The 14,040-nt window shown below is 43.5% G+C and overlaps 1 protein-coding gene across 4 annotated transcripts in view; it reads left to right on the forward strand.

The window, feature by feature from the left end:
* Window positions 1-14,040, forward strand: part of FMNL1 (formin like 1) — a 419,565-nt gene that overhangs the window by 397,084 nt on the left and 8,441 nt on the right. For 3 of the 4 annotated variants that reach the window (XM_086923862.1, XM_086923864.1, XM_086923865.1), the window contains 3 exons: window positions 7,601-7,702; window positions 8,250-8,348; window positions 11,518-11,641. In XM_086923862.1, the coding sequence (XP_086779988.1) occupies window positions 7,601-7,702; window positions 8,250-8,348; window positions 11,518-11,641 (325 nt within the window). Of the gene's footprint in view, window positions 1-7,600; window positions 7,703-8,249; window positions 8,349-11,517; window positions 11,642-13,327; window positions 13,433-14,040 lie in introns of all 4 variants that reach the window. The other variant, XM_086923863.1, reaches the window with a different exon arrangement.

Here is a 14,040-nt window from a genome sequence, read left to right on the forward strand (position 1 = left end):
ATTAATTCATTATCCAGATGCTCGTTCACTGTCTAAATTACACCAATTCATTGTTCCCATTCATAATTAGTACCCACCCTAAATCAGTTCATTGTCCAAACACATGATCAACATCGGTATTGCTTTTCTTTTCTAAGCACATAATCACTATCCATCTTATCGACTTCCATTGTCCAAAAATGCATACATATCTCAGAGCATAAATATTCGAGCAATCCGGGTGAACAGGGAGTTCGAAAGTTTTCGTTTCGTGTATCGGCGCCATTTTGGGCGAGGTCAGGCAGGTTCCGGTATAGTCAGAATGTCTCCAATGACTCATGGTTGGACCAGAACCTTCTGTTGGCAGTTCAAAAAGTTTTTCGCAATGTGGTAACAGTCTAACAATATGGACCATCAGTCAAAGAGTGGGGAGGGCAGCAACAATTTTCCTACCGGGTCATTCTGGTGTTCCACCGGAACTGAACAAGTCTGTACCTTGGCTGCGTTTTAGCCATTTCCAAACTGAGGCTGGCGCCGGCAGGAGTGTGTCGATGTCGCGGGTCCCAATGAGGGGGGACGGGGGCACCCATGCAGAGGGGTCGGGGGCCCCCCGGCTCTTATAGAATCTTCAAGGTCGAGGAGAGATGGCATGGGGCGTATGCCCGCCCCGGGCAAAAGACCGCTTTTCGATGTGGACCCTCTTTAAGTAAGAGCGTTGGGGTGTCGCTGGAAGCCTCCACCTGGAGGGAGGTGGGGGAGGCTCGTTCGCGCCACCTCCCCCTTCCAGCGACCCCTCGCCGATCCTCGGCTCCGCCGTTTCGATATTGGCCGTGCCGGCTATTGAAGATGGGGGGGGGTTTGGTGGCTGAGGCAAGACAGCCCCCCCCCCTCTTTCCGACACGTGGGGGGACTACCTCCAACTCTCCAGGAATTTGACATGTGGCGGGACTTCCTGTAACTATCCCGGCGTCGGCATGTGGCGGGACTACCTGCAATTGTCCAGGCGTCGACATGTGGCGGGACTACCTGTAAGCGCCCAGGCGTCGACATGTGGCGGGACTACATGTAAGCGCCGCCGTTCTTGCTTTTGGCTTCGGCCTTCTTCGCGGGCCGGACCAGGCGAGAGACAGAGGGGGGGGGGGGGGGTGGTCGGTGGCTGAGGCAAGACAGCCCCCCCCGTGGCCTGCAGGGCAGCAGAAGAGGAGAGAAGGAGAGGCCCTCACCGTTTTCTGGGCCGTCCGCCCCACAGCCTCCCCTTCCGACTGCGTCCAGGCGAGCCCCGCATGCCTCGAGGCCTCGCCTACCGGATGGGCGTATCCGCGGACCTGTGGCACTTCGGGAGTTTCCGGAATGGGGGTAGGTACCTATTGATTTGTATCTATTTCATGTGACCGTTATTTGGGTGTGGTGGGCAATGAGGCAGACATGTTTAGGGCAGGAATAGGCAACGGAACCTAGCTACCTCGTGGCTTGCCTGCTGTCAAACTTGTCTTCCCTCGCCATTTTTATGTTTCTTATTACGGGTTATTTCCAACGTTTCTTATTTTATTTTTAGCGAAGTTGATAACTCCTCAGTGGCCTACTGATTTCGCTCAACTCCTTTTCTTGTATTTTTATGCCATAACCTATTATAAGCTATAGCGACTAGTCCACACTTAATGAACAGGTCCTTATTAGGTGTGCCCTCCAGTGGAGCTGGATAGTTCATCTCTAATAAGCGGTCCGGGCTAAACAGGCTACCAACCAGTGGGGAGAAGATAGGCATGACGGATTACAACGGGGACAAAAGTCTGCATTACCTATCTTATCACGGCGGGCAAAGACTAGGCAGAATATTTCTATTCTCCGTTGTTTGGCGGCGGTGAATACCTCAAAAGAACCAATACCGAACAATCGGCCAATCAAACAATTCAGTGGGGAGAATAAGTGGGCACGAAAAGTTATCGCTACCCACTCTTTCTCTACCTGCAAAGCGAGACCTTGTTCTTCCCTGTTTGCAGACAAAGAATCTCCAGACAATAATCCACGAACAACAGTTCGGGAAACAGTGGGGGAGGAAGATAGGCACGACGGATTACAATGGGGACAAAAGTCTGCGTTACCTATCCTTCACTGCTTGCAAAGAGAGAGCCTGTTGTTTTCTCCGTTTGCAGACAGCGAATCTCCAGAGGGTTTCAACAAAGCGTAATACTAGTGTTATCCAAACCAAACATTTCACAATTTGTCGCATTTACGCGACCTTACCCGGACCGGACCGTGTGGGCAGTTCTTCGCCTTCCTCCTTCCAGCACCCGATCGTTCTCTTACTTTATGATTTTACCGCAGCAGTCCTGTGGGATTCCAGTCAGGACAGTAGGTCACTCAAGAGAGGTCCGTTCAGAATAGGTGAAGTTCATTCAATCGGCAGCCGGACGAGGGCCCTCTCAAGGCAGGTATACTCCGATCATTTAGATGTTCACCTCATCGTCTGGATCTCTCTTACTGGACCGTATGTCACTGATGGACCCCGCGTTGGGACGCCAATTGTGGAACAGGAGCCCGCATTACTATCGATGCCCAGGCTGGTGGCGCAAGTCGCCTATTAGTTCCCATTCTGAATAGTTACCAAAATAAAGAGACGGGCGCTGGAAGCCGGAATCAAAGAACAGAGTTTATTTCTCATGAGGAGAGCCAGTCATTTCAGACACGAAACAAGGTGTCATCGGGAGGTGCTCTAACAAGTGATCTGAGACTCTGTCTTTTATACTTTACAGAACACTTGGTATTACAGTCACAGCATTGTAAAACAAAGAAAAGACATCCTCATAATCCTCGTGTCAATCCTACCCCACATGTGTTCACAATAGGGACCCTTGACCTGCTGATAAGAGGGGAGGGCAATCACGCAGCTGAGTGTTCTGCCAACTGTTTAGGATGTATGCGCCTGATCATAGCCCAGGGGTGGGGTGGCCAGGATCAATAGTGGGTCTTTTGTAGAGGAGTGATTTCATACAATAAGCAGTAAACAGTATCTCCTGGCTTAGGCGATGACCTCAGACATGTGTGGACAGTCAATCGCGGAGGGAGGGTTTACTAACAGAGGGGTTATTCATGAAAGGAAAGGAGGTGTTGGTCAGGCGCGGCCGTGACTCCCAAAGACAGGGTTTTGCAGAGGAGGAAGGTTTATGACTTGTCCATGTGAGGGAGAAGGAGGGGGTCAGGGTGCGCGCAGGGTCAGAGTCGCACAGAGAGAGAGAGAGATCTTATGACCTGTATATGAGAGAACAGGGGCAGTCAGATACAGCTGGGGGGCTATGTCAGCTGAGGCGAAGGATGCTTCTTCAAGAGGGAAATGGGGGGGGAGGGGGGTGCCTGGGTCAAGCAGGAGGGTTGCCTTTCATAGCAGGGTCGCGCAGAGTACTGGGTTTCATGGTCTATGCATGTGAGAGTGGGAGGGGGGGGGTGCTCAAATGCGCGCAGGAGGGAAGCCAGTGATTCTAATGAGTGGGCAAGAGGCCAAGGTGCCTAAAATGGCTGTCATGTACATATGGGCACGGGCTTTTACTGGCGGAGTGATACGGTCAATATTTTATGGTATTCATGGTGCATACAGGGAGAGGAGTGGGAAAAAGGGAAATGAACGCTGCTTATGTACATCAATTTTTCTATTTTCCACAGCAGGTGGGTCAGGAGAACCCATTTGTAACTTGTCAATAGGATTATCCACAAGGGCTTTAACAGGAACCTTTTTCAAAAGCATTAACACATGATCGTTTTTTTCCGTATTTAGAAAAAGGACTGGGTTGTAATGGACCCTCTACAGTGGCATAGAATGTGCAAATATTCTGTTCCTGGTGCTAAAACTGCATTGTTTGTCACTCAGATTTTTTAATAGAAATCCACTGACAAATGGAGGAATGTTTATTTATGTTTTTTCATCGCTGGCTTCCAAATAGAAGTTCGCTCATGACGGATTTGCCTTGTCCCTCGGAGGAGGAAAGAGTTTTATCATTAGGACATTTAGGCCTAATTATAGCTATGGTTTATGGGCTGGCTGAACGAATAACATTGAAGTGGTGGCGCAGACACGTCATCTGCATGGGCGAAGCAGCTCTGCTTAATAAAAGTATCAGTGAATGAATCCGATCCGCGTCTATTTTTCGTTAGGCCATATTTTCAAATGCTGGTCCCTTCTTGCCGTTATATCGAATCCTGTCAACACAGAGAGAGCACAGTGGCAGCAATGTGTGGTGTGTTTAGGAAATTAAAAGCGCCCAAAAGCCATCCCTAAATTCCACATGTACAACACACGTAAAACACATTTTGTGCTATTTTGCAAGAAATTAAAAGTGTTTAGTTGCTATTCATCCACATTAAATTCGCAGTACCTCAGATTCACAACCCCTAAGAAAAGAGCAAATGTTTAAAATGTTATCACGCTGCTTAAGTTTTAAACAAGGATGAAAAATGAAACCCATAACATCATAAAGTTGGTGCCTTCGCTGTGCATGAATTTGTTTTCAAAATCCAGGCACAGATCAAAAGTGACCTGCCCCAGAAAGCTCACTGCCTACCTTGCTTGTCCCAGAATGCTCTAGCGCAGGTGCGTTTGCCAGGGGCTGTTACTGCCAGTGCAATCCACAGGTGAGACGTTCCATGACTTATTTCCCCATACACTTTTTCTCCTACAATTACAGTGGTCAGGCCCTTTGGTGAGTCATTATAGTCCTATTCAGTGGGAAACGCCAGCTCTCTAGCCCTGGTACCATTTAGTTGCCCTTATAACTGCTCAGAGCTATAGAACAACGTGGCATTGCTAGGTAAATAGTTAGAAATGTATCTTGGAGGAAACATTTCTCAACTTATTCATAATTCAGGCGTTCTCCTGGAGTAAAACTACAGCTGGTGGTTTGTGCGCCTGTCACATCAAGGGAGCTGCATCGCATTATCAGCTCAATTGAACCCCCATGTTGTTCATTATGTGCCCACAAAGAGGCTCTGAAAGTTTGTTTCCCTGACATGTGGTGTGAAGGTGAATAAAGTAATGAAGCATGTTGTTTGCTTCTTGCAGTCAGTGCACACTGCACGTACTGGCACTGATCTCCTTTGTGTGGGAAATTTCCGTAATCTCACTTTTGTTTTCTTACTGAGACCTAGAAGAGCAAAAAGCAGTGATTAATTTGGAACACACATAGCAGTTTCATCAGCAATAACCTCTTAGTCCACAAAGGCATGTGGCCATCCATTAAAACATAAAATAAATCAGAAGAAAACCTGCCACCTGCAAGGCTGTCTGTGCAGAACAAGAATCTGAAGCAATATCAAACCATACATCGGGGTTATGTCAATGAGATTATGAGAAAGATTTCTGATGCTACTTTTCTGATTGATCCCTTGTTGGGTTACTGCCCGAGGAGCTAGGGGGTTTGATGCCAAATACTGCTGTCTCAGCTGGTGATTTCTGTTTTAACAGCCTGTTGTCTGCTTTCTCTGCGAACTGATCCAGGATAAAACTATGAAGGAAAATGGAACATGAATTGTATTAACGTGTGTACGATTTCCTTCAACGGTATGTGTAAGAAAGGACTAGGCGGTAACAACTGAGAACTCCACACGATTAGCAAGGGTTTTTTGGACATAGAGTAGGGTATTCCCTACTTAATCGGCTATATTCAAGGGCACTGGAATTATGCGACAGGGGAGGGCTAAATAAAGCGGCTGGGTTGACTAAACTATCTGCCAAGAAAAGGCAAATTATGTGGCTTAATATGGCACATTGTCTGATCGTATTACTTCATACTGTTGTCATTCTTTCAACATGTTAACACTGGGCAGAGGTTTGACCACATTAGTAGCAGATTACACATAAATAGAGCAGTAATCAGCTGAAGGGTGACCAGTCAACCTTCGTGTGAATGGCTTTCAAGTGTGAGGAGCTGTTTCGCTTCGTTTTTAGTAGTGTGGAAGCGTTCCAAGCATATACTTTTGTGCACTAAATAATAACGAATAATAATATTTTGATGTTACTATATATTCTGAGTTGTGCTTTGCATTACCTTGACATGCTGATTCACTAGTGATTTTTGTTGTCCAATACTTACTATGATTGTGAATCTTATAAAAACAGAATAGAGCCTGAAACAGTACATTGTGATACTTTGATGAGCTGCTCTGTGGTGGTGTGATGTGTCTTATGATGTTACAAGTTGCCTTGAGCTCTGATGTTGTGATGGGTTGCAGTGAGCTACGATGCGATGCAGTGGTGTGCCTTGAGTTGTGATATTGTATTGAGCTGTGATGTGTTCATATGCTTTGGTGAGTACTATGTTCTGTCTTGTTGTGCTACATGGTGTCTAGTGATTTTTTTAAATAGATTTGAGAATTGCCAAATATTTCTTCTTGCAACCTCAACATTTCTAGCAGAAAACTATAACTAGTGAACTAGTGTGAAGCTTAAGAAACTGTAAAGCTGAGCTTTCTCATGTAAATCAGGACTTTGTGACTACTTGTGTATAAGTGTAAGTTTGATATGTAAACTCACTGATCACAGATGTCACTGCCTTATTGATGGCCCTGCATTTGCCACCAGTCAGACACAGGATCCAGTTTAAGACCTGCTGTATCCGCATTAAGGTCTTGAATGGCATGGCTACTTGCTTTGTGGATAGGAAAGTCAAGAAATACATCCCTAATTGGTAAAGAAAAGTAAAGGAGGCTGTAACTTCTCTGTACAAGTTCCTGTCCCATGGAACTCTCTCCCAGATCACTTATGCCATGTAGGTAATTTTATACGGTTTAGGAAACACTTAAAAACAGTGCTCTTCAAACAAGTATTTTACTGTTTACCATCTCCTTTAGCTCCAAAATGCTATATTTGGATCCCCCTTTTTTCAACAATTTGCAGTAAATATGTAGTGTAAAATCCACCATTTTAACACATTTTTTCAAAATGTTCTTGCTGGGGGAGAACCCCCCGCACCCTCCTTTTGGAGTTCAGGCTTGCTCGCTCCGCTCGCTCGCTTTTTACATTAGTGTACAACATTTATCGCCTTACCAATTTCAAAATCCCCCAGCCGCCAATGTTCAAAATGGCCAGTTTTCTTTTCTAAGAGGATCAGAAAATTGTGTCCGCATACATACACTTCAGCCACACCCTTTAATACATCACTATGATTTCCAGGATGTCACCTGTCCCTAACCTTCTTTCTGGTAGCACTGGTCTGAGATACCTTCTTTCCACAGAACTGAAATGAAAATAAACACAAGGGTTACATCAACTTAATCTCAGTGTCCTTCACAGATGCAATGAAAACTGGTAAGTTGGCGGGAGGCCCTCTGTCCTAAGTAAGGCCTATCACCCCTTCCTTGTCACAATACTTGGATTGGAGGATAAACCATTTGCAAACAGTATGGCTATTAAAGAGAAGGAAAGTGCATGTTCCTGGATTACTTTATAGGATGCATACTCAGAGAATTCCTCCTCGCCTCTTTAGTTCAAATGGCATGCTCTTTCACATTGTCCATCTAAATAGGACATTTGCAGTGGACACAGTGGAAAGATTACGCTTTGCGATGCAGTGTTTCACTGTCACTCCTTCAAAGGGCGCATGACATTTTCTGACTGATCTGTTTATATCTACAGGAAGCATATGAGTCATCTGTGGAGTACTTTGGTGAAAATAGCAAAACCACGCCGCCGTCCATGTTCTTCCCCATATTTATACGCTTTGTGAAAGCATACAAGGTGAGTGCACTACTGAGTCTACGCAGCAGTTAGAGCATTGAATGTAAAATCTAAGATGGCGTGACTGAAGGTAGTGGGAGAGGAAATGGTAAAAGAGTGAAGTAGGGAGAATACAAGTATTGACCGAATGAGAGAGTGATTGATGGCAAGATGTGATCAAGAAGTGAAAGGAGCGTGCCAGAAACAGACAGGATGAGCAAGAAAAGGGAACGGGTCAGAAGGAAAGTTGGAAGGACCAGGATGTAGAAAGGAACCTGTAGGAAAGGGGAGAAAGTGAGCAGGAGAAGGGAAGGCACTGTCGTGAAATGTGAAGGAACAAAAGGAAAAATAAAAAGATACACTCGAAAGGGAAGGAACCAGCAAGAAACCATAAGGATTAAGTAGGAAAGTGAAAGCAGCAAGCTGGAAAATAAGGATCTTGCAGGCAAGACAGAAGAGTCTTAAAGAGAGCTCTCATGCATTGAAGGATCTCAATATTGATGGTGGGAAGTGTAAATTAAGAATGGTCTGAGCCTTTCAAACTATTTCATTGACTTACTCCTGATAGAAAGCGGAGCAGGACATCGAACTTATGAAAAAACAGGAGGCAGCTGCCCGCGACGCAGAGAGCAATACGGCAGCTAAAGAGGAGGCACAGTCTCCAAAGGTAGGGCATGGCTTCTGTAAATGCAACACGTGTGTCAGTAGATGCTCCCGATTGAAATGAGGTGCTTCCATAGAAACCCTCCGTATTCCTAAATATGATCTGGACCCCAGAATTGTAAGCGTCTAATGTTATGTTGCAGGATATATAAAAAAATATTGAATGTTAGGTCCCAGGGCAGAATGTCAGGCCTCCTAGGAAGTGTCCTACAATTATAGATAGAAGGCAGGCTATGGAGATTGGATCCCACAATACAGGGCAGAATTGGAGGTCTCCAACTTTGGGTGTCTTCTTTACCACTGTCGATGCTCACTGTAAGAACAGTGTTCCCAAGCCTGGCTTTTAATGAAGTATCTCAGTTAGTTTCGACTGATACTAATGGCAAGATGACCTATCATCCACCCTCCCAAAAAATAAAAAAAATCTTTGGTGTGCATGCATAGTGAACATGGGGCATGCGCACAGCAAAGCCTCAGTGCATTCTGCTGAATGCTCACACATCACCAACTCCCTGGTGGAGATATCTAAATATGGGGGCTGTGCTCCTTCAGGGCAGTGGGGTACATCTCTCCACTGACCTGGCAGAGCAGAGTACAGCATGCCATTCTTTAAATAAGACCCTGGAGTCCTAGCCCCTAATTAGAGAACAACATTCAGTTTCATTACGGTAATATAGCAGGCGCTTAATTTGGAAAAGAATAAGCGCTGGAGCCTGCGGCTGTTACCAATGAAGGTCGGGTGCAAAATACCAAGGCTGCATAGTCTTGATTCCCACCTGATGTCTCTTTAATCCACCAACAGGTACTGCCTTCACCTTTATCTCACTCTTGAAGGTTCCTTTTCATCTCTGCATTCTCCCTTTGTCACTGTTTTCCATTTTTCTCTTTTCCCTTTGTCACTGTTTTCCATCTTTCTCTTCTCCCTTTGTCAGTTTTCCATCTTTCTCTTCTCCCTTTGTCACTGTTTTCCATCTTTCTCTTCTCCCTTTGTCACTGTTTTCCATCTTTCTCTTCTCCCTTTGTCACTGTTTTCCATCTTTCTCTTCACGCTTTGTCACTGTTTTCCATCTTTCTCTTCTCCCTTTGTCAGTTTTCCATCTTTCTCTTCTCCCTTTGTCACTGTTTTCCATCTTTCTCTTCACCCTTTGTCACTGTTTTCCATCTTTCTCTTCTCCCTTTGTCAGTTTTCCATCTTTCTCTTCTCCCTTTGTCACTATTTTCCATCTTTCTCTTCTCCCTTTGTCACTGTTTTCCATCTTTCTCTTCTCCCTTTGTCACTGTTTTCCATCTTTCTCTTCTCCCTTTGTCACTGTTTTCCATCTTTCTCTTCACCCTTTGTCACTGTTTTCCATCTTTCTCTTCTCCCTTTGTCAGTTTTCCATCTTTCTCTTCTCCCCATGTCACTATTTTCCATCTTTCTCTTCTCCCTTTGTCACTATTTTCCATCTTTCTCTTCTCCCTTTGTCACTGTTTTCCATCTTTCTCTTCTCCCTTTGTCACTGTTTTCCATCTTTCTCTTCACCCTTTGTCACTGTTTTCCATCTCTCTTCTCCCTTTGTCACTGTTTTCCATCTTTCTCTTCTCGCTTTGTCACTGTTTTCCATCTTTCTCTTCTCCCTTTGTCACTGTTTTCCATCTTTCTCTTCTCCCTTTGTCACTGTTTTCCATCTTTCTCTTCTCCCTTTGTCACTGTTTTCCATCTTTCTCTTCACGCTTTGTCACTGTTTTCCATCTTTCTCTTCTCCCTTTGTCAGTTTTCCATCTTTCTCTTCTCCCTTTGTCACTGTTTTCCATCTTTCTCTTCACCCTTTGTCACTGTTTTCCATCTTTCTCTTCTCCCTTTGTCAGTTTTCCATCTTTCTCTTCTCCCTTTGTCACTATTTTCCATCTTTCTCTTCTCCCTTTGTCACTGTTTTCCATCTTTCTCTTCTCCCTTTGTCACTGTTTTCCATCTTTCTCTTCTCCCTTTGTCACTGTTTTCCATCTTTCTCTTCACCCTTTGTCACTGTTTTCCATCTTTCTCTTCTCCCTTTGTCAGTTTTCCATCTTTCTCTTCTCCCCATGTCACTATTTTCCATCTTTCTCTTCTCCCTTTGTCACTATTTTCCATCTTTCTCTTCTCCCTTTGTCACTGTTTTCCATCTTTCTCTTCTCCCTTTGTCACTGTTTTCCATCTTTCTCTTCACCCTTTGTCACTGTTTTCCAACTCTCTTCTCCCTTTGTCACTGTTTTCCATCTTTCTCTTCTCGCTTTGTCACTGTTTTCCATCTTTCTCTTCACCCTTTGTCACTGTTTTCCATCTTTCTCTTCTCCCTTCGTCAGTTTTCCATCTTTCTCTTCTCCCTTTGTCACTGTTTTCCATCTTTCTCTTCTCCCTTTGTCACTGTTTTCCATCTTTCTCTTCTCCCTTTGTCACTGTTTACATCTTTCTCTTCACCCTTTGTCACTGTTTTCCATCTTTCTCTTCTCCTTTTGTCACTGTTTTCCATCTTTCTCTTCACCCTTTGTCACTGTTTTTCATCTTTCTCTTCCCCCTTTGTCACTGTTTTCCATCTTTCTCTTCACCCTATGTCACTGTTTTCCATCTTTCTCTTTTCCCTTTGTCACTGTTTTCCATCTTTCGCTTACCATTTTGTGTATTTCTCTCTCTTGATCTTGATATAAGGCTGTTGGGGGAAAATATGTGCAAATGGGCCCCACCGACAACCACCGGCTCAAATTAAGCACTGAATTAGCCATGCTCTTGAGACAATCATGCTGGCCTATATGATCATAAAAGAATCACACAGGATAGCAGGCCTTTATACCGGGATCAGGTCATAACCCGCCTTTGGAGGGGAGGCAATGCCCCAGCTATCTGCCCATCATTCTTCTATAAAATGCTAGGTTTTAAAAGTAAAAGGTTTGAAACAAACATTATGCAAGTCTTGCAGCAGCAGTGTTTGGCCATCCCACATAATTCCCAGTTGTGAACTGCTCTTGCCATGATAGAATCCCAATATTAAAGGCACAGACGCTGGTGTCAGCAGCCAAGATTACTCAACTGAAGTTAGAGAATAGGACAAGTGTGTTTCAATAATGGTTACAAGGAATTAAAAGAAGGAAAATCTGTACCTTGTCACTGAATGTCCTGTCTCAAATCTAACTTTGCCTTTCTTGATGTTTCTGCCCAGTCTCCAGCAGTGAAGGCCAAGCGGCAGCAGGTTGACCTGATTGCAGAGTTAAAGAGAAAGCAACAAGTGAAAGAACCTCTGATGTATGAGGGAGGAGATGGAGCCATCGAGGATATCATTACTGGTGAGTGAGCAATGGGTGCATGGTGCAGTGTAACAAGTGACTGTGGCAGTGTATCACTATTGAAAACAAACTATATGGTGTACAGCACTACAAATCGTGAAAGTAGTAGGATTTATCACTTGCCATTAGTGGCTGAATGTACAGTATTACTAGGGCCTGGGTCTACAGCATCACTCACTAAGAGGACTGTGCATCATTTTTAGTATTAATGGTACATTATGTCATTGTCCATACAAAAGAAATAATTATTATTAGTAAACATCAGAGGCAGATCATGCAATATTGGTGGTCATTAAAGGATTAGGGTATCCAAGGTTTAACTGCCCCCTAATTTTCTAAAGTTAGCTATATCATTATCGGCAACAAGTGATGCACGTTGGACCACTGCAGAGTACTGAATAGTGTATCTTAATGTGCTTGCAGTTTATGTTTAAAACTGTGATAGATAATTAAATGTATCTCTCAGTCTTAACAAGCACGGACTGTGAATCACGTCATCCATTTACTGTGAAATTCCTATGGAAGTTTCTTGGAAAAAGACAACTCTGTCCCAACTGAGCAGTATGGCTCTGGGTAATTTCATCACATAAAAAAAGCTCCACATCCAATGTATTTCTTTGATGGAACATCTTTGGGAATTCCTTGTAAATGTTGAATGACATGATCTATTACAAGTGGATGAATGGCAGAATCTTGGATTATTGCCCACATTGATATGCGATTAAGTGTTTAATTGACAGCGTCCCTGAAAAAAACCCACACAAAATATGGGTCCATTGGCCCAGGTCTCAGAAAACAGGATTCTTGCCTACTATTTCAAGACAAGGGATCTTTGAGTGATCGTTTTAAACCACAGGATTCTTCCTAAGTGTTTTTTGCAGTGCCTCTGAGGTTTGGCATCAGAGTACTCTTATTCAAGAGACTTTGATTCATAGGATGTTTGCCCGAAGGTTTTCAACCCACCACATCCTTGTCCAACAGTTTTTGATTGAGTGGACCCTTTATGAAAACTTTAGACAATATTATCTTTGTCCTTTGCTCTAAACCACAGAATAACTTTGTCACATCTCTCAGAATCATTGCTGAAGACACGGGGTATCAGCATTATTTCACAAAGTTTAACATGGACAAAACTGCTGCTGGTAGATTTTGTTTCAGATGGGTAATACATTTCATCCCTTCCTTTGACAATCAGATTGTACAGCAGAAAATGTATTGAAGTGGGATGTCTGCTCTACTGAGCCTCAGCCTTTTATTTGCTTTTGCTGCTGTCTTTTGGAATTGTATGTGTAGCACACATTTTAAGTTAAATGTAGTGGCAATCCTGGGTCCCAACCTTCAACTATCCGCCAGTGCTACTGTAGGTCTTTCCATGGCCTTCTCAAACACCTTACTTGTTTGAGCAACAATCTTTCTTGTTCTTCACCTACAACCTTAATTTATTCTGACTCTGTGAGCACTTACATCGGATGTTTCATGAACTGCCAAGTAGCAATTTGTTATACAATAAAATATTTGGGCAATGCTTACACTGCATAATGTGAAGCCTACAGTATTTCCTCTTTCTCATTTTCTAGCACTAACTTGCTTCCTTGCCTGCTGCTCCTTCACTGTCTGCTCTGCTTTCCTTTTCATGCTGTCTCTCATTTTCTGTTTCCCTGCGTATCCTCTAAATTATCTGCCCAGCATTGAAGACTGTGCCTTTCACCGCTCGCACAGGGAAGCGTTCTTCAAGGCTCTTGTGTGACAACAGCTTCAGCGACGAAAGCCCATTATAGCTTCTGGCTTTAGGTAATATCTGGGATGGATGAAGGTAGTTGGTTGTTCGCAATTGAAAAAAAGTAGGAACTGACAATATGTTTTAATTCGTGCAGTTCCATCAAATATTTAGGCATGATTATCTGATTGGGGCGAACAGCGGATGTGGCACTGTTGTTACAACATGTTTTCTTTCACTGTCTTAATTTTGAATTACTTTTAACAGTAACAAATCATATATTTGTTAATAATTGGACTGTCAAAGAAAGGTGTTGTTCATTGATGACCCCTTACCTTACTGAGTGTAGAAATAGAAAGTATTCACTACTTATTGATTGCTTCATGCTACTTCATAATATACTTACACAAAATGTTTTATCAGGCTTGTGTTCAGAATATGTGTAGCTTGCTTGAAGGTCAGTGCTTAGTTAATGTTAGATTATATTTAGGTCGCTATTTCATAAAACATTTAAATATTACATTTTTGTTAGATAGCTTTTGGACTTTGCCTCTTTCAGATTGTTCAGACTGGTTAATCCTCATTTGGATTGTAGAAGATATTACATTAAAAAATAATTTATTTTTATTTTACCATCCAATTATGTTGCTTCTTATAGTCCATTTTACTATATTTAAATTGG

The sequence above is a fragment of the Lissotriton vulgaris genome, chromosome 5 (genome assembly GCF_964263255.1).
Source record: "Lissotriton vulgaris chromosome 5, aLisVul1.2, whole genome shotgun sequence".
Taxonomy (NCBI): Eukaryota; Metazoa; Chordata; class Amphibia; order Caudata; family Salamandridae; genus Lissotriton; species Lissotriton vulgaris.